The 23144-nt window shown below is 52.0% G+C and overlaps 1 protein-coding gene across 1 annotated transcript in view; it reads right to left on the bottom strand.

The window, feature by feature from the left end:
• SFRP1 (secreted frizzled related protein 1) overlaps positions 1-23138 on the bottom strand; it is a 45568-nt gene extending 22430 nt beyond the window's left edge. The window contains exons 1-2 of the mRNA XM_002918545.3: positions 22593-23138; positions 17158-17235 (exon numbers count right to left, since the gene is read on the bottom strand). Coding sequence (XP_002918591.1) covers positions 17158-17235; positions 22593-23136 — 622 coding nt within the window. The 5' untranslated portion in view covers positions 23137-23138. The remainder of the gene's footprint in view (positions 1-17157; positions 17236-22592) is intronic.
• Between the last annotated feature and the right edge of the window lie 6 nt (positions 23139-23144).

Genomic DNA, 23144 nt, shown 5'->3' with positions numbered 1-23144 from the left:
CAGGCATTTGTCGTGGCCGCGCCAGTCCCCTCCAGGTCCCTTCTCTTCCAGAGCGGCAGACTGCGCTGACCAGTTTTCTATAACGGAGTTCAGGGTAAGGCTTCCTTTGAGGGAAAGGCTCTGCTTCGTGGCCTGCGTGTGTGTAAGAACACTAACTTGGAGCATAGAAGCACAGATTCTTGGAGTGGAAGGGGACTGAAGAGGCCAGCCGAAGTCTTGCTGCAGAGGCTGGGAGGAATGAGGACCAGAGTCTCAGCTGTCAGCAGCCAGTCAGGTACCGGAACTAGAGCTGCTAACCCCGTGGCCAACGTGGCTCCCCTCCCCTCCTCTCCCAAGCACTTGCCCTTGTGTCTGTCCCTTCATACACCCGGTCTCAGAAAGACGACCCCCAGCCCCTCCGGTTCCAGCCCACGGGATCAGGCAGCCTCCCTTCCCGCCTCCAATGCAAGCACCCCCTCCTCTCCCGATTTCAACGCCAGGACCAAGTGCCAAAAACCAGAAAACCGAGCTCCATCCAGGCTGCAGAACTGCAACCCCAGCTCACTATCAGATAAGTCATTTCCTGCAAGAAATGTGGCTGCAGTGAAGGAGGGAGGCCAGGACCAGAAGCCCCTCTGCCAGTGCCCCACACCCTTCAGGGCGAATCGAGGAAGCACTGCCCGGTCCTCGTTCTGGCCCAGGGCTGCCGATCAGATAAAACAGCGGGCTACAGCCCAGCATGCCATCCCCTCAATTCGGGAAACTTACTGAGCCATCCCAGGGCCTACCCAGGTGAGCCCCTGACTTGCCTGCCTCTGAGGAGCACTTCGAGGTGAGGCAGGGACTAAGACAGATGTGCGTGCTCCCATGAGCACATTCATGAGAGAGCACACCACCAGACCACACCCCCGGCCACGTCCGAGGTAGCTGTCCACCGGTATCTTGTGCCAGACTTTCTCGGGACCATCCATAGACCAAGGGCCCCACAGAAGGTAGAGGCAGCTTCTCAATGACATCCTGGGTTCTCGTTCTAAGAAACCTGGAGGGCAAGAGTTTTCAGCTGGCCCGAACTAGATTCTGCTCACCAACCAATTCCCAAAGAGCATCAGGAAAGGGGGATGGGGTGGGGATGATGAGCAAAAGAAAAGCGCCAGAGCTCTTTGCTAGGCTTGCCTGCTCTCTACTTTGAGTAATCATTCAAAACAAGGAAATCTGCCAGAAGACACATTAAGTCTGTAAGAAAAGAAGGCTCCAGGCAAAGAGCTGTCAGTCACAGAGAAAAATCAACACAATCTATTGATTCTCCTTTCCCAGGGAAGGGGAAGCTTCATGTTCAACCTTCTCGCTGCCCTCCCCCATCACACAGTCACACAACTGTGAAGGCAGAAAAGGATTTTTTAAAAAGTCACCAGGAAAACTGATACCAGGGAGTGGGGGTGGACCAGATGGCTCTGCTTGTATGAAGGAAAGGGCAGGAGAGGGAGGCCCAGGCTGGGGCCTGCACTTCATTCCAGCTCCGTTGGGCCTCCCTTCTGGCAACTGGAAGAGCGTTCTCTAAGAGTCATAGCCACCCGAAAGCTCCAAGCCATCTGGGCCTCCCTGCAGACACGCAAGTCAGAATGACCTCAAGGTTGAGTTCGTACACCTAGAAGTTGTCCCTTTCCTTGCTGAAAAGGGGTCTACCCATGAATAGAAACACATCTCCAGAGCGGCATTCCACATTGCTGGGTGATCTAATGAGCTGGGGCTCCAGTTTATTCCTCCCCCTTCCTCAGGAAGATTATCTGACAGCCTCGTGAGAAAGGAAGTTCACCCGCCATGGCAAGAGGGCATTCAGCCTTTGAATAACTCCTGTGGTTGAGTCCCCACTACCTTGTTGATCAAGGTTTTACTGCCTCAAGGAGCAGAGCTACGCAGAACACGTCTTCCCTTTGCTGGATCAGACAACCTCAGCTCTCTCATCTACTGTCCTCTTGACACTTACAGTCTTAACAGACAGACATCTTTCAACATGCAGACTTGTCCAATTGAAGGAAGATATGGGAAGAGAATCACCAGGCCCCTTGGAGAGTGGGAAACATCCAACCTGACCCACAACACCGAGGTGAGATGGCCCACAGCTCACTTTCCCCCACTTCACAGCTCCTACCTGCACAAAATATCTGCCAGCAGCCACCCTGAGCCAGAGGGGTGCTGGCTGCTCAGTCTCTGTGCTGGCACTGGTGCAGACGAACAGCAAAGAGAGTGCCAATGAAAGTCACCCTCGACTGAGGGACAGAGGTTCCGGACGCACCACACCTGCACCAGAGCCCGCTGGGGCCCCATCTCCTCTGGGGGCAAGGCTGGCATGAAGTCTCAGGCCTAGATTTTCCAAGAGTCCTCTCCCACCCAATGCCTTGGACTGCACTTAATATTTGCCCCCCTCATGAGTCCAGGTTTTATCAGGGGTTACACCAGCCTATATTTTAATAACCTCCAAAGCTCTAAGCTTCTCTGAGAAAAATATCACCATTTCTATCCTGGTTCAGATTTGATCTATCCATAAGCCGCATTCACCCTTGAATTTTTTTTTTCTCTTTTAAGGAAAGCCAAACCTGCGGCTTTGTGTTATGAGTGCTTTAGGGAAAACATGGCCACGCTGGGCATGCCGACAGCCCCTACTTGAACAGAAAGCCTTTCTTGGGGTTGCCAAGCAGAACTGTATGATGGCACCTGTGACCAGCTGCCACGGGGTCAGTAACCTGTTAGATGTGAATTTGCACTCGTCATTTCCAGGACTTTTCAATACGATCTCATGAGGTCTGCACACCAGTTCTGACAAGGATGCACAATTATCCCTGTGAGGCAGGTGAGGCAGGACTGGTCAGCTGTGGAGCTGGCATTACAACGTGAGGCTAAGGTCTGGAAAGCACGTGTTTCCTGCTTCCAAGCTGCTTTCCCATCATGCTCTCCTTCCCCGTGCAGGTGAAGAGGTTCCTTTGCCCTCCATTCCTGGGTTTCTGAGTAAGCACAAGGAAGAACGAGAGCCCTGGGAACATGGTCAGGAGAGGGATCCCAACATGGGACCAGTCCAAGGAGAAGGGCTGAGGTCAGGACGCCCAGCAGCCACCCAGGCCCTGTCAGGGAATGCTGACCCACGGGGCAACAATGCATTGCCCTGTGCAGTAGGCTTGCAACCCCAACTCAACTCTTCAGTTCGGGCATCCAACACACTTTGCATCTGCTGCACACTCTTAGGCACAGGCTTCTCTTCCATGTGTGACCAAGATGAAGGCCCAGTGTTCCCGGTGAACACGCCTGGGGGACAGGGAGGCGCCAAAGAGATATTCGATCAGGAAACCCAGTCACAGAGTTTTTGTGGAAGAAAATAGTACAGTTTCAGAGCTGAAAGATGCGTTAGAGATCACCTGAGGTAATCCCTTCAATTTGCTGAAGGAAATACGCTCAGAGACTTTAACAAACTGGCCTGAGTCGCCAAGCTACTGAGTGTCAACATTGGAATTAGAACCCAAGACTCCAGAAATCGTGTTATTTTCTATCACATCACATATTATCTCCTTGCACAGAGTTCTTATTTTTGTTTTTTGACAGGTGGGTAAACTGAGTCTCAGAGAGGTTAAGCGGCTTACTTGGGCTGACACGGTAGGTGGTAGAATCAGGCCTTGGACTCAGGTCTGTACGACTCCTAAGGGTATGTGTGTTCTTTCCAGTATACTTCTAAGATCCGTGAGATGACACCATGTCCTTTATGATAATCCCTGCTAACCACTCGAATCTGCTGAGGAAGTAACTGCAGCCCAGAGACCAGCAGTTCTAAATGGACTTGTGGCAAACACTAAAACCTGAACAAAAGAGGCCTAACTGGCATTTGAGGTAATAAACAAAACACCAAGACTATAGGAATGTTCCCCAAACTTACAAAGATGGCACCAGGTTTGCACAGAGACATGCTGTGGAGAAAGCCCTTACAGACGTCCCTAGGGCCTTCCTGAGGTGGGGAAATCAGTGGCATGTACTCAAAGGCCTGCCTCTGAAGTGCTGGTGGGGAGGGGATGCCTCTGACCTCACCAGTAGAGACTAAGCTCCTGGAGAGGCCAGAGTGGCTGTAAGAGGCAGGCTGCTCTCAGCTGTGCAAGCAGCTGACTGGCATGGCTGTGCTCGCCAGGCAAATACGCTGTGCACAGGACGACACGCACACAGCCCCTTGTGCCCCACGGCTACATACGTGCGTCTACCCCCACGCCTCAGACCTACCCATACACACACACACGCACACCACACATGCACCCCGTCTGCGGCCTCTTCCCCTGTCCCTTGTTGTAGCTACAGCCCCTCTCACCTCCCTCCTCTGGAAAGCCCCCGACGCCTGTGCTGCCCCAGCCCCTCGGGCTCTGGCTAACACCGTTACCCGTCCAATGATTACAGGGCTGGCTGCAGAAGCACTATGTTTGCTGCCCGCCTGGGCCACTAACAAGGTCTGGAGAGAACAGTCAGGGCAGTTTATGACAGCTCCTAATGACGACTGCTCTTGGTAATGACCAGCACTGCCGCGACCCGAGTATGAGCTGATTACAGGCTCTGGCTCCCGCTCGAAACGCCCAGAACAAAGGTTTCCCGGGGGGTCCTGACCGCAGCAGATGGCCCCTTCCCCAGCTGCCCGGGCCGCGTGCTGACCTCATCAGGCCAGCCTTCAGGGGCTCCTTCAAGTGGGTGGCCCAGAGCTGGCCCAGGCCTGGCCGGCACTGCCCTAAGCCCTCTCTGAAGGGATGTGATCTGAGGGCCTCCTCTCTTGCCCCTCCTCACCCTTACCCGCAGCCTCGCCTATCCAAAATATCTTGCCTGAAGTTCTGCCGTTAGCATTGCATTGCTTTGGATTCATGAGTACCTTCTCTTTCCAGTCTCCCTCCCCGCCCAAGGTCTTCTTTTAAGAAGTGAGCAAAAGTAACAATCCAAAATAGGTTCCTAATACATCTCCAGTGCCGATGGGACAGATGTTCTGTTCCTTCGCATGGCATTCGAGGCCCTCCGTGACCTGACTTGTGCCCACTTTGTCCATCTCATTTCTAAATGTTTGCCTCCACACTCCTTAATAAGCTGACTGTGAAAAGACCCACTGCTCCCCAGTATGCAGCTAATGTCATCCCTCCACGTCTGGATCTCTGCTGGGCCCTCCACATAGACCATCTTTCCTACGCCCATCTTTTCAGCCTGACAAACTCCTACCAACGCCTTGGAGAACACCACAAGGTATCTCCTCTCTGGAGCTTTCTCTGACCCCTCCCTGTGCTCCCCCAGCCCCCAACTTCGCAGCTGTTCCTGGAACTTCGGCATAGGATGACGCAGTATTAAGTGTATCTGTTTCCCCCTCTGTATCCCCTCAGAAGGTAAGCCGTCTGAGGGCAGCAACCACATCCCGATCTTCCCACGCAGCCACTCCTGTGTGCGCTCGCCAGCGCTGAGGCTGACGTAGGATGCATCCTCAGTCCAGGCATTTATCAAACCTCTACCACTCACGTGCCATTAGCTCATGGAGGCATTGCCACCTCAAAGGCAGGAAATGCCACATGAAGCAGCACACGATTGCCAGCTGCCAGGCCTGGGAGGCGGGACGGAAGCACCTTCGGGAAGCCCATGGCAAACTGGAAGCTTTGGCCTCCAGAGGGCCCCAGGAATGGGGTTGGGGGGAGGTGCCCCAGTCCCCTATGAGCTCACCCACAGCTTCACCTCCAGCTCTAAGACTCACCAGCTCCTCCTCAGTCAGATAGAGGCATGATCAAGAGGGCTGCTCTCACCACATCTGGACGCTCTGTGCAGGGCTTCGCACTTAGAATCCAGTGTAAAAGGCACTACCAGATCGAACTGGGCCTACTAAAGTCTCCCCTTGCCTGTCCTTATCTGCACGGGTCTGAGCGATCTTGTGGCCAACTAAGGTTTGACTTCCTTGCCAAGTGCTCACCTCAGAGCTCAGAAGACCTGCGGGGAGGAAGAAACTGTCTCTTTGGCTTTGACTATGGGAAGCCCCTCTCCCCAGGCCCTGGGAAGAAAGGATCCAAAGACTGGTGTGTGTGCAACTGGAATCTCTTTGGGAAGTCAGCATGTGTGGTACAAAGTATTAGCAAGGCCACATACTCAGTACAAGTTCAACCACTGTCTATTGAATTCCATCTGTGCAAGAGCTCATACCTTCTTGCAGATAGATTTGCAAAAGAAAACACACACGTATATGCATCATACACCAGTTTCTAAATGAATATGGTTAAGAGTAAAGAAGCTGTAACCCGAGAGGCTGGACACTGACCTGCACGTGGCACCTTGCAGGCATCTGAGCCCCTTTGCCCCTCTGCATCTCAGCATTAAGGCGGTAACTCTTTCCAGTTAGCCTTGCTCCCTCTGGGTGCAAGCAGTCATGGCTTATGTGGGGGCTAGAGGCTGCCCTCATCGGCTTCCACGCCCTTCCACTTCTCAGTATCTTGCTCAGAGGAGAGGGCAGTACTTAATGACTGACCTCCTTTCCTCCTGCAGCCGGGCACAGCCTGGGAGGGGTGTGGGGCCCATGGCCACGGTGAATGGGTAACCACTGTAACACCTGCTCATTCCAAGTCCTTCAGGAGCAGGCCCAGAGCTGGGGACCCCACTCCCCCAACGGCGTACACAGCACAAAAGCCAACTCCTTCCGTCACACCTCAGTTCAGGCTTTGCATCCCCAAGTTTTTAGCCAGGGCAAAGCCCTAACACAGGATGCTGACTCAGTTGTGAGAGCTGACAAATGATATTCTCGACCCATATTTGTTTACCTGAAGTGGGTTTTGTCATTTGAGAATTACTATTTGTTTGGGGTCTTAACTCCTTTCCCAGCCCTTGTCCCCTGACACCAGGAATGCCTGTCTTTACCTTCTCCATTGATCTTAAGCCTGGGACTCCTGGGTGGCTCAGTTGGTAAAGTGTCTGCCTTCAGCTCAGGTCATGATCCTGAGGGCTCCTGGGATTGAGCCCCGCATCGAGCTCCCTGCTCAGCGGGGAGTCTGCTTCTCCCTCTCCCTCTGCTGCTCCCCCTGCTTGTGCTCTCTCTCAAATAGATAAATAAAAATCTTTAAAAAAAAAATCTTAAGTCTGAAGTTAGAATACTCATTCCTCTGGTCAACTTCCCTGAATTTCTCCAGCCCCCACAGAAGACCCTCCCTCCTCAGGCCTGAAAGCATCTGAAGTTACCAGAGAACAGAGATAAACAGGCATGGACAAGGCCTGCCTCATCCACCAGATTCTTAAATTTGTTGAGGATGAGAAACAGGTCCTTGGCTCAAAGCTGAGACCAAAGGAAGCCTGGAAGGAGCACAGGCCAGCCTCTGGATCCAGGAGGTCTGTGTGGCAGGCTGGCACCACCGCCCCCCAGAGAGTGCTGCAGGAAGACACTCACTCTCCAGGTGCCAGCTGTCTCTTCAGGTTCAAGTGCTAATTCCTGGCCCCCTTTTCTAATTCTGCTGCCACAGACACAGAGATAGGCATTCTTCCAGCTCTAACGCCATTTCCAGAAGCTGAATGGATCTGTTGTGAAAGACACACCCGCGTGAACGAATTTTCAAAGGGCTCACAAAGAGAACAGAAGACATCTGAGGTTCTTCCAGAAGGATATGTCCCAGAGAGCACGCTGATGAAGGACAAGAGAGAACCAGAGAAAGCCACTCTGGTAATCCTGCCTGAGTGAGCAAGAACGCAGTGTAGGAGAGGCTGGTTCCTCGTTTTTCCCCGCTGCCAAAGCACTATTCTGGCATCTCTTTAGGACTCACAGACATCCTTTCAGAATTTGTAAATGATTTCCCTTGATTCTTGCCCTTAAGAAATACTCCTTTATTTCCCTAAATATCTGCAAGCTGGTAAGCACCCGCTACCTGCAGACCCATCCCTCAACAGCCTTTGGAACAGCCCGGGTCCACATAGCTGCAGACCTTCCCACCCCGGAAGACCAGTACCAGTTACTCTCAAGACTCAAACACGGGCACGGAGGCTCTATCTGCACTTGAGCCCAGACCTCCACCCCAAGAACCCTCACCAAGGACACAAACGTGACCTCTTCTCCTGGGTCCTTGCTTCCTGCCCCTGACCCACTAAAGAAGTCAGGATGAGAGGGACCCAGGGTGGGGCCTAAGTTACAGGGGGTCCCTAGGAACACCTTTAAGCTCAGTCCTGCAATAAGGACCCCGCCCAAGGCCAGGGTGATCGAGAAGCTCCAGACGCCCAGATCAAGGCTATCTGAGAACAAGCTGTTCATAATTCAGCAGTCCCTCCCGAAAAGCCACTATACGTACGCAATGACCACAGTATCTTCCTTTGAAAGCCCTAGAAGGCTTTCTTTCATCTATTTTCTTTTTCTACCACCATTCATGTGTTCATTCAGTCCCTCCCTCAAACATGTCATGGGCACTGACAGAGCCAGACCTGCCCTCTCTATTCCAGAAGGATTGCTCGCCAGCAAGCAAAGCCAATGGCCCCGGGGAAACGTCCGCAGCACTCTTTGCCACTACCGTTCAAGCTCAGCAGAATTGACAAGGTGATTCCACTCTCCTCCCCCCCACCCCCACCCCCGCCNCCTAAGCTGGCCGCCTCAGGTTCACGTCCCTCCTCACACATCACCGGTTGTTTGTGCGATGCCAATGGCAGCGTCCTGAGGCTCGCCCCCTCTGAACCAGGACGTCCCCGGTGCCAGCACCAAGTGGCGCTCGAGCCCAGGGAGGCCCACCCGGCACGGGAGGCTCCCGTACCACGGGCCCTGCGGGCCTTGCTCCAGGCCAGGCTGCCGCGCCAAGCCTTCGGGGCCACGGCAGGAGTGACAGTGCTAGTGACAGCCGAGGCCTCTTACACAGCAAAGCTATAGCTCAAATATTTATTGTATGTGTCTGGCTTTCACACGGAATTTGCAACCTGCCAGTTACCAGTGTTTACCTTGGTAGAAATTCACGGGAAATTTTAGTCTGAACAGGCCCAGAGTTTATTTTACTGCCAGATAAACAACTTTCTTTGATAAATCATCCGTGTGACAGTGTTCCTGAAAGACTAAACAAAGATTTCAAACGTAATCTATAGGCCTTTGAGAAGTCTTCCAAAGCTAATGCATGTTTAATTGGCTGCTCTAAGCAGGCTAGGGCAGGGCAAGGGCCTGACATTTCTTTGGCCATTTGTTCTCCTTCAAAAAAAAAAAAAAAATCACAAATTGGAGCTTCTGGCTCAGTTCTGCAAAACTGGACGGAATTTACCAATATTTAAATGCTTGCTTCTCTGAAAGTAGCCTGTTTTTTGGTTAAAGGGGGTGTACCTCACAAATATCACAAGACCATTGTTGGAAAAAAAGCATATGCCCCGGAGACCCAGCTTGAGAAAAAGAGGGCGGACGCAGTATGGAGATCCAGCTTGAGAAAAAGAGGGCGGACGCAGTACGACACAAAGGGCTTTAAAACCCCTCCCAAACAGAATCCAATAAATTAGGAGTAGAAAAACGCACATTGGGAGCAAGATTTCTAAAGATCACACAAAAACAAACAAAAAAATACCTTCAGGAAGCACATCCTAGACCTGTATAGGTCAGTCCAAGCTCCACGGGCACGGCCAGACCTCAAGGGCGTCCTCAAACGAAAACCCAGATCTAACTTCCAGAAACACAGCGTTGTTTTCTGTTTGGGTTGGGTTGGGTTGGGTTGGGTTGGGTTTTGTTAACTATAGCACCTTGAAGCTGCGTACAGCTTTTCAAATTTTTCCAAGTAGGCTTTTAAAAAGCCTTCTTCAGTTTAATCCTCTGCTAACCGGAGAATTAACCAGAACATTCCATTCCGTTTCCTAAAACTTTTTGCCAAACAAGCTGATTTCACTCGTGCCAGAATCCTCCTACCTAGGCTAATTTCCATCCTGAAACTACTCTTTCCAATGAGAAGAGATAATCCTGATTATGGACTGAGCTGCGGCCATATTCCAGGAACTCCACACACTTGATTGAGTCAATTCTCCGCACGACGCAGTAACACAGGAATCACCACTCACATTTTGCAAGTGAGCAGACAAGCTCAGGGAGGTTGAGAGACTCTCTCGTGGTGGCTCAGTTTATAGGGTTGGGATTTAATCCAAGTCTCCCTGGCCCAAAGCCTATGCTCTTTTCTGCTCTACTGTACTGCCTGCCTCTCCACGAAGAAAGAAACAATGATTGCGGGGCTCTTTCCTTGTGGTGGGCACACCGATCAGTCCACTTAACATCCCATAGGCTCTGAAAGCAGGGAAGGAAAGGAGCACCCTATATCCCCTTCCCAGGGAGCTTCCCCACCATTAGTGGTAGGATGTGACCTTGACGGCATGGCAGCACGTGAAGGACAGGTATGAAATCTAGACAAGCTGCCCAGGTAAGTGCTGGTGGGCACAGAAACCTTAACAGAGGCTAGGCAGAGCGGCCTTGGGCAATCACGTGACTAACTCCTTTATCTGAGTCTTATTTTTCTCAGTCTGAGAGATGAGTCCTGGACTGTCTGAGTTCCATCCAGCTCAGCGTGTCTTTGGAATGACAAAGGGATACAAATGAGCAATGTGGCACCCAAAGATATGGGCCACCTGCACAGACCGGGAACGGTCCCCGCTTCCCAAATCATCCCTTCCCCCCTCCTTTCTCCACCCATACCCAGAAAAGCTTCAGACAACAGAGGTGAGGCTGAGGGTCAGTCCTTCTCGCTCCCCTTCTCTGTGATAATGTATCCATACATCAAATGATAGGGGGACGTTTTGCTCAGTGAAATAAGCCAGACGCAAAAGGGCAAATATTGCAGAATGCCACTTACGTGAAGTACCCAGAATTGTCACGTTCACAGAAACAGAAATGAGATGGTGGTTTCTGGGGCCTGGGAGGAGGGGGAACGGGAGCTAGTGTTTGAAGGGGACAGAGCTTCAGTTTGGGAGGATGAAAACCATCCAAAAATGGATGGTGGGGAAGGCTGTGGGACAATGCACGTGTGCTTAATGCCACTGAAGTGCACACCTAACAGAGAGGGCAAATACCATGTTACCTGTATTGTTACCACAATAACTTTACAAATTAGAAAAAAAGATAAGGAGGCTTAAGAAATGGGGCAGGGCCACTCCTAATCAGAGAATCACCAGCTGGAGAGGACCTCACAGGACACCCAACCACACCATTTGGCCACTGACTGTCCCAAGGAGTAACCGAGTCAGACCTGGACTTTGCCGCAAGGAAGGGAAGTCATGTCAGCCAATCATGAGCCAATCGTGCCCACAGCAAAATCTTAGGACAAAGAAAAACAACCATTCCGGTGTGACACAAGGAGGGGAGAGCGATGAAAAGAGAATTAGGTTTGGAAAGATTTCAATAAATATGCCGAGAACAGAGGACAGAGATCTCCCGAGATACACCTCTCACTTCTTTGGGGAGAGCCACCGCGGAGGCCCCGTCTGCCCGAGACAGGTGGCTGGGCTACTTCCGTCCCTGGAAGGGTCACCGCAGTGACCGTTTAGCGAGTCTGGCCTGGGTTCCCGACACACCGACCCCTCTGCTTCTCACCAGAACCTCTAGCTGGGTCTATGAGATAGAGAGAAACTGAGGCCTGGAGAGGGAAGGGATTTGCCCGTGCGGCAGGGCACGCACATAGTAGCGGAGTAAGGACTGAACTCAGTTCCACGGAACGCTGTGCCCCATCCACGGACCCTCACTTCTCCGTCCTTTCTCGTACTTCGGCATACTTTCACAGGCTCCACTAGGCTAAAGCAGAGGGATTCTCACTGGAATTTGCTTTCACAGGGTATCTTCCTGCCCGCTGGAGCCAGGAGAGAATTAGGCATGGACACAGGGAGCACCGTGCTCACCAGAAGGGGAAAAGTGGCTCTTTCCCACCTTTGCCCTGACGTTCGTTAGCACGGCTTCCGAGTGCAAAGTGGTCCCCATGTGACCTCCACCCAAACAGCCCAGGGCTTGGTTCTCTGGCCAGGATCCCAGGTTTGGGGCCTGCGCAGTCTCCAGTCAGATACCACGGGTGAGCAGGGAACGGACACCACTACCAGCCCAGTCAACCGAAGGCTTCAAGGCATCTGGTTCAGCCACGGCCTGCGCACCAGACAGCACGCCCCCCGGCACAGAGGGGAAGGCTACTCAGAACGGGACCCGGGCTTCGAGCTGTGGGCTCTGCTTCCCGTGGACTGAAAGCACCAACCCCACGTTTTCCCTCACGTGAAATGCCTTAACAATCCCTTCCAAGCATTCACAGATCTGTGGTTGGGAGATGTATTTCAGAGGTCTTCAGCCTGCCAATTCCACCCCCAGAGCTGTGTGCCTCCTCCCCCGTCTATTTAATTTTACTTTCACTGAACTAGATTTCTGGACATGAGCGCTTTTGTTCTGTTTTTAACACACATACATATACACTCAGTCACCCAAAACAGGGCGTGAAGTTTTCCTTGAAATTAATAAACGTGTTGTACATAGTCACTTGGAAAGGAGCTTTCTCCTTTTATTAAAAAAAAAAAAAAAGGAAGTCAAATTTCCATCTCCCCTACCATCCCGTCATTCAAATACTCATCTGATAAGCTTTTATTTCATACCTACCATGGGGAAGAGACTGTTCCTGGGACTGTTTAAGTACAAACAGGCCTTGTTTTGTTCATTTTAAGACACGGATTATCTTCACATTTTAACGTGAAGCACGCTTCCTTTGTCACTGGTATGAAACAAACAGTGCATCTCATAATTAATGGGCATCTGATATTAGGTAAAGTAGGGTGCGGGGAGAAGACCCTGCTCTCCGGCAGCCTACAGATGTTGCAATTACCATGCTGGCAGCCAGTTTTCCTCACCTGCGGGAAGAAACCCAAGGTTTAGCTTGGAAAGGCTGAACCTACATTTTGCAAGAGCTCAAACTGCCCTTTAGAGTAAAACACTGTACCTCCAAACAGCAGCACAGCCAAGACACCTTGAAAGACGAGTAAGGCAGAGCGAGGACAAATTAGTGAAGGTTCAGGAACCTCTGAAAAGACTTCTTCTAGGAAACCCTCCCAAATGCTAACAGTGAGAGCTGGTTTCTTTCCTTTCCTATTTGACTCCTTTTGGTATTACAAAGTATGGTTTTACTCTTTATGAGGAAACATATAAATGGAAAAAAAAAATCCTTCCAGAAGGCAAGGAAAATTTCTGGGGGCAAAGAAATCTTTTTTCCACAGCAAGAAAACACTGGGGTAAAGAAGTGGCCACATGAATTCTCAAGCTCAAAAAACTGGAGAAGCCAGTAGGAGCGGAAGCTCTGAACTGTCTTAGCAGAAGTGCATCCTCATGCACATTTCTAGCAGAAAAGCTTGAGGGTGTTTACAGATACTGGAGAAGCTAGAGAGACTGGCCGGAGGTGGGGTCCTAACCTCCCAGCCACTATAAATCAGATCTTCACACCCGTGGGATAAGCTAACGTGAAGGAAAGATGCCTATGGGCACCGAGTTGTTAACAGAAGGATTACGAGTGGGGCAGTTTGCAAATAGGATATCAGCCTGTTTAAGGGAAAGGAGCGGCACCCTGTTGTCACATAGCAGGAAAAGCCGAGAGAACAAAAACCAGAGCAGTGCGCCCCAAGTTCAGCACAGCAGGCAGGCTGGCCACCATGTTGAAGTCAGAGACTTTGCACCATCTACCTCTCCGCTTTCCCACATCTGGTACTTGATCCAGGCTGATCCAGCTGCATTCCTGAGTATCAGCACACAGGTGTTTCTACTGATGCTTTTCCCTGTTGGGGAAAAAAAATGCTCTCGGAACTGGGTGGGGGGGGCAGGGTACGGTGCAGAGGTGGAGAGACTAGTGGCCCAGCAGACCTGCCAGAGATTTAAAAATGCACCGCCTGGGAAAGAGGTGACGGGCTGTGCACGCCCAGCTCCACGGAGGCTGCAGGAGTCTGAAGATGCATTGGCAGGAGGGCGAGTGTGTGTGCTGACCCAGAAGGAATGCACCCCCTTATTCCTAGAGCTCACAGAAAGCCTTCCAACAACCTGATGTCTTCCCACCAGGGATGTCAGGGCCACTTAATGCAAAGTTTGATCCCTGGAGTAGGGAGTAAAACATTCTTTTTCTTCTCTGTTGTGTGTCAGCTTGCATTGCTGAATTTCTTTGTTTCCTAACTGAATCCCATCAGCGTGGCTGACTGCCTCACTTACTTGAAATGAACTGAGCTAAGAAACAAGTTTCTCAACAAGGCTGCATTCTCCAGGATGCTGAGAAGGGCAGAGTTAAGCTCAGCCCCTGCAGAGTGGAAAAAAAAAAATCCTATTTATTGCCTTATAAGAACATTACAAACAAAAAATCAAAAAGTCTCTCCTGCACCCAGTTCAAAGAAGCCTGGCATACACCATACCCATGCTGAGGGGATAAATGCCTCCGTGGCAAAGCCCAGCGGCTGTTCACCTTCTCTTAAATGAGGAAGGCAAGATGCCAGAGAGTAAAAGAACTCGAGGTGGAAGAGTCAGATTCCTTAATTATGAAGTAAGTGGACTTGATATGATGACCTGTAGGGTCCATCAGGACCTCAGAAATTCTCTGAACCCAAGAAGAAAATCATCTCAGGGTGAATGGAACACAGTCCCAAGCAACTAATCAGTCAGATCTGACAAGACCTGACTGGCTATCAAAATAAGATCTACACCTCCCTCCTATAAGCAGTAAGCAGGTGGCTCGCTGATTTAGTAGGCAGCTACAAGGGTGTCCATCCCGGGGGGTTATCTTAGCACCCCCTAGAACCCTGCCCTACACCATAAGGTCAACCTTCCATGTTCAAATTCCTTCCCAAAGCCTACCTCTCCGGCCCACTTCCAGGGAATGTCTCTAATTGAACTAGTTGCCACAAAACCCCCAATTACCAGAATTTTGATGAGTAAGTGGGGGTGGAGAGAGGAGACCTGATGACAGGTTGTGGTTGGTTAAGTTCCAAAGACTCTGAGAATAAAGACATGGATTCTCTTCTCACAGCTCCTTAACATTAACTTGGCCTTGAGTTCCCACAGCACCCTCTTCAGCTGGTGAGTTATCTCATGACTCCATGACTCTCTAGGAAATCATGGATGAGGGTTTGGTCAGTGTTTAAGAAAAAAATTTTAATTAAATTGTAATTCACTCTAGGTAAGTATTTTTGAGTATGGTCTCTAGCACAGTGCTTTGCCCTCCAGAAATGCTGAACGAATGGATACATGAATCAATGACTGATCAGATACATTGAATTTGAGCTCCCGAATACGAAGGCATGGTCGGACAATCATCTCCTCCACACACGGAGATCCAGAGTTTCCCATCACTCTTCCTTCAGGGGCTGAGCCTGATAGAAGTCACAGGAGCATAAAACATCAGCTAATATATTACATATCAGAGTTCACCTTAATATGGTTCCCTGGATTTGCACAAGTATCAGGGGGCCAACTTCTAAAAGTGCGTGTGCTCATTTACAGTATCTGAAAAGGATCAGTGAAATCTAAATGTGGCCCCTTAGTTATCCCTCAAAAGGATTCTTTGGATCACAGCCATATCTCAACAGATTCTTCCTGCCCCAGCCATGCCGCAAAAGGCTTCTCGTCAGGATTTCTGAGAGATTTTTTTTTCTCTGTCCCAAATGCATTTTGGGGAAGGAATCTTTACCCCATTTGTGGAAGAAAACTTGTTGCTAACGCAGTATGGCGCTGTGCACCCACAGACTCTACAGCAGGAGACCTGCCGGGCTCTGCTGGGCTCTCAGCACCCTAAGGAAGCAAGAGCGTGAGCATCAAGAAGCAAAAGTTACTACCAGATGATGGAAGGGTCAGCAGAGTCCGCGCACATCACCTCAGATGCCCTCGACCATTTCCTTCGAGTTCACTGAAAAAAAGGATTGCCCCAAAGACAGGCAGGACAATGCATCCTAGACCGATCTTCCTAGAGGTCCCGCTGGCCCCCACCAAGAGCAAAGGAGGCCGAGAAGCCTAGTGCCCAAACCAAGCACGAGAGGCACACCCATCCTCAAGAAGCTCTCTGCGGCAAAGGGTCTGAGTTCTCCCACTCCCGTCCTCAGTCCCGAGGACAATCCTGAGAATATGCGTGTCACATGTACGATTCCCTTCAACTTGCGTGTACAGGTCACATTTGTGTGACTCAGACACAGCCCTTGGCCAGTGCAAGGCCCTTCTGTATGCTTTATTATGCTTGGTTAATGAGAACGTGGAGTAGGTCGCCCTGAATGGCCAAAGACTCACGTTACCTACCGTTCTGCTTTTCCTGGTAAGAATTCTGCAAGAACTCCAATCTCAGGGACAGGATGCAGGAATTGTGAGAAATGCCCCGCTCAGTGTCAGGCTGAACCTTCCTTCAGCAAAGCGGGCCTGGCCTAAGCAGAGCCACTTCTCGGCATCCAGATGAAATAGAAGGAGTCGGCCTTCCAAACGGATGCAGTTGACATGTACCTTTCCCAGAGGAGATAGGCTCACGGTGTCTGGAGCTGTTCAGATCTTCTATGAGGCTGACTACAGGGGGCCATCCCTGAAAGGCCCCCCAGGCCACATCCAGCCTTTCTCCTGGGGCTGTAAAGGCTGATTTGGAATTCCTTTTTAACCCAGAGTAGTTTGGGAAGAAGGGAGAGAATTCTCACTACTGGAGGGAGGTCAATTTTCTGTGCCAGGAAGGACCTGCTGGGGGCCCCTCTGAATGCCCACAGCGCTGGACTCCCCCTGCCCAAGAGGGCATCCTGCGCCAGCATTTCAGAGCCTGGGCAGACTGGTGCTGACACCTAGGGGTGGATGGAGAAAGAGCCGGTACGGAGGGAAGGCCAACCAAGCAGCCGGCAGAATCTCCTGGGTGCACCTCCTGGGAGCACCCAAAGACAGGTGTTGCTCCCTCGCCCCTCCCCATCTGTCCTCAAGTCTGCCACCTCCACATCTAGGGAAGGTCCCCAAGAACCTGTCCAGGGATCCCTCACACAGAAGGGCAGAAGCCAAGTTTGACTTTAATAAAAATGAACCAGTTCCCCACACTATCTACACATATTTCCATGGGCCTGAGAAAAGCAACCATTCGGGGAGAATGAAGGGAGAAAAGAGAAAGCTCCAAAAAGATGCCTCCACAGGCTCGCTGTTCCCCGGGGACACAGAGCAGGCAGAAGCAGGGACTATGCCAAGCCTCCCAGAGGTGGCCAGTGTCACTTTCTTACCAAACTCGCTGGCACAGAGATGTTCGATTATGGCTTCAGATTTCAACTCGTTGTCACATGGAGGACACACAGTTGTACCTAGGAAGGGAAAGGAGGAGAAGGAGGAGCTGTGAGTGACAGGGATTGAGGTTCTGGAAGGATCTACCCCTGGGGAAGAGGTCAGCCCTAGGACCAGGCTGAAAATAGTTAAAGGTCTTCTGGAATTTCTGAAGGGCAACTGGAGAATCCAAGAGTCTAGAACCCTGGACCTAAAGGCAAACAGACATAGTTTCTTTTTTTTTTTTTAATAAAAATTTTATTTATTTATTTGACGGAGAGAGAGCACAAGCAGGGGGAGCAGCAGAGAGAGAGGGAGAAGCAGACTCCCCACTGAGCAGGGAGCCCGATGAGGGGCTCGATCCCAGGACCCTGGAATCATGTCCTGAGCCGAAGGCAGACCCTTAACCTTCACCAACTGAGCCACCCAGGAGCCCCCAGACATAGTTTCTTGAAAACCTGGGGGCTAGAACTGCAGAATATGGCACAATTTTATCAGGGGTGGTCTGTGAACTGTGGCTTGATGGGCAGTGCTCTTCTATTCCAGTTGTTTGTTTCTGGTTCTTGCTCCCCTCGCCCTTAAATATCCCTCTCTGATCCCTGCCCCCTTCCCATTCCCAAACTCCCCACGGGACAGCAGATCAGTCCAACCTGCTCTCTAGGAGCCAAGAAGGTAATGCAGCTCGACACACACACTCTAGCCGCAGGCCCTGAACACCCCTCTCCAAAAGGGCTAATGCGGTGGAGTTCCTGCCTGCGCTGGGGTGCGAGGCAGGAGCAGCTGGGTGGGGGCTGGGGGCAGCACCAGCGAGAGCTGCCAAATGGGAGAGCCAGGAGGGAGGGGGGAGACGGGGGACCCTCTGAAGGCATTTTCACAACACTGTGAAGTGCTTTGAAGAGGAGGTGTGTGCATGTGTGGCAGGCCCTGGGCACAGGGGGAGGAGACTTCTGAGGCCAGGGCCAGAGGCCTCCTCCAAGCCAAAATGCTGCTGGACGGGAATCCCTGGGCGGTGGAGCGCCTCCGGGGGAGGACAGGAAGAAAGAGGGACAGTTGGAATCCCCAGGCGGGTGAGGTGGCCTATCACCATCACCACCATCCCCACCATCATACATCGACCACCAGGAGTTTAATTCAGGATCTAGGAAAGCCTCAGCACATTTGAAGGGCACTTCACCCCTGGCAAAGCACTGGGGGCCAAGCCAGGCTGGAGCGGAGGAGTCACCCCAAGGCAAAATGGTTAAGATGGAAGGCGGCACTTTGTCCTCCTCCTCCCCTGTCCTTTCCAACGGCCTCCATGGCAGCGCCTCCTGCCTGCAAGTTCCCTGTGGCTCAGAGAAATGGGCCAAGATTCCCACAGTGGTGATGCCATGGAGCCACCCTGCCAGGCCAGCGCTGCCCCCAGGACATACCTGGTCCACATCCAGTCACCCCCACCTCCAAGCAGGTTCCCCTCGTCGTGGCCCAGCACCCTTTCATCTTGCTTAAGCTTGCTCTCCCACCTCCACTCTGTACCCAGGGCCAAACACCATTCAGATTCTCAGTGCAACAAGAACCACAGCCACACTCCAAGCAGAAGACTGTGTGACTGTATTTGGCCCAGAATTTGGAAATTTGCTTTACAGCCAGCACTTGAAATTAGGTTCTGGGGGTAGTGTTTCCGACAAAGGGAAAAACTTACCCAGAATTTCGCATTCTGGTTCTTGCTTCGGAGAAAAACAGGGAAAAGAGGTCCTGAAATATGGGAAGGACCGTGTTACCTATCCCAGGAGAGTGAACCGTGCTTTGGGGTTTTCCTTGTTTTCTTACTTTCTTTTTAAAGTGGAAGTTATGGGGTGCCTGGGTGGCTCAGTCGTTAAGCGTCTGCGTTCGGCTCAGGGCATGATCCCAGGGTCCTGGGATTGAGCCCCACGTCAGGCTCCTCCGCTGGGAGCCTGCTTCTTCCTCTCCCACTCCCCCTGCTTGCATTCCCTCTCTCGCTGGCTGTCTCTCTCTCTGTCAAATAAATAAAATCTTTTAAAAATTTTAAAAAAATAAAAATAAAGTGGAAGTTATCACACTGCAAGTTTCTATGACTATAATCTTGACTGAATGAGTAGCAGGCCCCAGGCAGTGAGAATATCCAACACTGTCCCCCTGGCACACTCACATCATCCCCTCTGGATCCCCAGAGCCATCTTCCTCAGGCCCACCAATGAATGTTTGACCTTCAGCACCTCTCAACGTAGAAAGAGCTCATGGGGTGAGCTAACCCTCATCTTGACTTTTCTTACAGCCGACTCTGGGGCAGCTTGATCCAGGGAAAGGTGGAATGTGTAACACAATATTAATCGGTACCCCTCTGGTGTGTCCTTGGGGCCCTGCAGGCTGCCTCAGCAGGAGAAATCCACCATCCATCTGAGAGGTAGATTTAAAATAACGTTTAAAGCAAAGAAGCCAAAAACTGAAAGGTTTTGTGTTTCATTAATATTTTAGGGGGAGGAAAAGAGACAGTCCAACACTAGAGTCAGATTAAGTGATTTTTTAAAAATCAGTACACACGTGCACACAGCTCTCTCTCCCTCTCACAGACACACACACAAGCACACACAATTACACACAAACCCTCTCTCACACACACAGCAGGTGTTCCCCGGCCAGCTCCTTGATACCCCAAGACTCTCGGGAGACACCGTGGCCTCTGCAATCCATGACTAGAACGGCCAGGCTGATCTAACCCACAGCACTTCCAAACAACAAAAAATAAAACTAAAAATATATGCTCACTCAGACAACGTCAATCAGCGAAACCTGGCTGGTAGGGTGAACAATGATTTACCGGCCTGGGAATGGATAGGTCTAACATAAGTGCAAGATTTAGAAATAACTTTCCTGGAAAGTTGATAGAGTTATGCCTCTCCCGAAACAGATAGGCACAGATGCTAATGTAGCTGGGGCGTCAGCCTTTTGGAGGGAAAAGCATCTTTTGACTTCTCTCTCACTACAAGTTGATCTTTACTAACACATGGCCCCTAAGGTGTGCCCAATACCCCAAAACATGCCCAATTACACGAACAGCACGCAGAGATATGCGCTGCCTTGAAGATTTGGCTTTACCTTCAAAGACTAAAGAGAAAGGAGAATAAAAGCAGTGCCTGTGTATTTACTCTCACCCAAAAGTACCAGTCCCCATTCTGGAGCCACTAGCCATAGGAGGGCTGGTAGCTTGGTCTGTCTCAACCTGCCCCTGCAAACACACACAGCCCTCCCCGCCTCCATGCTCAGCTGACAATGGCCATGCTGCCTCAGAGGAAGTCATGTGGGGCTCCTGTGGGGCTCCCTCCCACCAAAGGGCTGCAGTGCTGGGGACGAGTGGGTGCTCTCTCCTCTCCAGGCAGAACCTCTCACCAAAAACCATGAGGGGAGAACCAGTTCCCAAGCCCCACACCTGACTGGTCCTCTCCTCACTCCTCTCTGTTGGGAAGCTGGCCTTGGGAGGGTGCCTGCCTAGGCACTCCTGGGCTAGACGGGAAGACAGAGGAGGATGGTACCAAGGCCCAGACTCAGGAGGTGGCGGTCACGTGAAACAGCAGCCCAGGAATCAAAGGCAAGATGGCAATTATATGATATGCCCCCCCTCCACTCCAGCCTTTCGGGGGTGGGGGGTCGGTTGGGAGGATTTATATATTGGCACCTCGGCCAGTCCCCCATCTTCCCCTCAAAAGCCGTTCCCCCAAAGTCTCCATGTGCATGGGCTGTTCCCGAAAGACAACTGGGAGTGGAGCAGAGGCCTCTGGGGCAGAGCTGGGCTACTCTCCCGGCCAGCCAATGGCCAGCCAGCGAGGAAGGGGAGAAGGAAAAGGCTGTGGGCTGAAGGGGATGGCTCCACACTGGCAGAACACAAAGTGCTTTCTTTGTTCTAGGTAATTGCCCAGCTCTTGCTCCCAAAGGGCCACACTTCCCCCAAAGGTTAACCCTGTGTAGACACCCAGGAAGTGGTGAGGAGAGGTGCCCTGGCCACTGCAGCCAGGCTGCTCCCTCTCCCACCCAGCAGGGGCCCAGGCCACCCACTGTCGGTCCCTTTGGACCAACCTCCTCCCTCCCTAGAATAAGCAGGAGCATTGAAAATTCAGGGCTCCCCTTTCTCATACTACCACCCTCACACTGGAAGAATAAACACTTCTCTTTCAGGCATCATTTCAAGATGAACTAAGTGAGCCAACAGCCAGTCCCCCCACCCTAAACCTAAACCCCCTCCTCTAGCCCCCTTGGGACATGTGCCCCTGTACTAAGGGCACCTAGGTATGGCTCTCCATCCGGACTGTAGGACTATGGACACATCTTCCAGCCTCAACTCTGTTTCTGAAGAATTCGCTCCTATAAAAGTCCGGCCACCGCGCTGGATTTTTTGCTTGTTTGTTTTGATTTGGTTTTTTTGTCTTGTTTTTTGGTTTTGGGGTTTTTTTGTTTGTGTGTGTGTGTGTGTGTGTGTGTGTGTGTGCCTCTCCCGGATTTTTTTCCCTTCCACTCAAGCACTGCCCTTTAAGTGGGAGGGGTTCTGAGAGGAAACTCGGGCCCCTCCGTGGGGCTGTTAGGAAAGTCTCCAATTTGCGCAGCCCCACTCCCCAAGGAGAGATGAACAATGAGCTAATTACATTTTTATCTTTCTAATTACCTGAGGATTTGTGTAAATGGGAGAAGCAGGGGGTATGCAGGAATGAGAGCACACACTTTCCAGCCCCCAACCCTCCCCAAGCAGTTACCTGAAAAGGGTGAAGAAACAAATCCTGTTTCAAAGTTTTTTCCTCAGCCTGCTCTCCAGCCCTCCTGGAGCTACTTGGCTGAAAAGACTAGCTAAGGAAAGCCCAGGGAAGGGGGGGGGGGGTTGTTTTTTTAATCCTCATCGAACCTATGAAAATAAACAAAGCTGCGACTTAGCATTTTCTCTGCCTTTCTCGGCTTTCTACACTTTGGGTTTGGGTTGTTTCCTCCTGGGGCATCCCGCCTGGGGTGTTAAAAACTTCCATGGGGACTCGGTTCCCTCCCAGAGGGAGAAGGGCTCTCCTTTCGTATGGAGGATAAAGCTTTGTCTCAGGTACGGAAAAAGCGAGCCTGGATCCCAGGAAGAGCCGTTGCAGGCACCGCATCTAGCTTGCTAGGGGCCGAGGCGCAGCCGCCGCTGCCGGGCAAGCCCGCCGTGCACCTGGGTCGGTAGAGGTGCTAAGCGACACCTCGGACGGACGAGAGGCTTTTAAAACTCGTTCCGCACAGCTTGAGAGCAACCTCCAGGAAGCACGTCTGAACTCCGGGGTGGAGCGGCGGGGCTGGGGTCCGAATGGCAGGAGCTTTCCCGCGGCGGGTCCCCCGGTTCCCCGCCCGCCCGGGTTGGGGGGCACGCGCGCGTGGGAAGGGGCGGCCTGACCTTGGGGCTTGGAGGCTTCGGTGGCATTGGGCGGGGTCATGGCGATGCAGACGTCCCCCTCGGGGAACTTGTCACACTTGAGCATCTCGGGCCAGTAGAAGCCGAAGAACTGCATGACGGGCTCGCACGAGTCGCGCACGGCCTCGCAGAGCCAGCGGCACGGGTAGATGGGCCGGTCGAGGCAGACTGGCGCGAAGAGCGAGCAGAGGAAGACCTGGGTGCCGATGTGGCAGTTCTTGTTGAGCAGGGGTACCCAGCTGCTGGCCTGCTGCTTCACCTCGGCCATGGTCTCGTGCTCCAGCAGGTTGGGCAGCACCATCTTCTTGTAGCCCACGTTGTGGCACAGCCGCAGGTCCACCGGGATGTCCACGCACTGCGGAGGCTTGGTGTAGAAGCGCCCGCTCTGGTAGGAGCCGATGTCCGACTGGAAACTCACGTAGTCGTACTCGCTGGCCGAGCCCGCGGCCAGGAGCCCGGCGGCCAGCGCCAGCAGCACGCCCGAGGCGGCCCAGCGGCGGCCCCCCGCGCCGCGCCCGCTGCCCATGCTGGCTC

This window comes from Ailuropoda melanoleuca, chromosome 18 (genome assembly GCF_002007445.2).
Source record: "Ailuropoda melanoleuca isolate Jingjing chromosome 18, ASM200744v2, whole genome shotgun sequence".
Lineage (NCBI taxonomy): Eukaryota > Metazoa > Chordata > Mammalia > Carnivora > Ursidae > Ailuropoda > Ailuropoda melanoleuca.
Note: the sequence above shows the minus strand (reverse complement) of the source record. Positions and strands in the feature narration are given on the sequence as shown.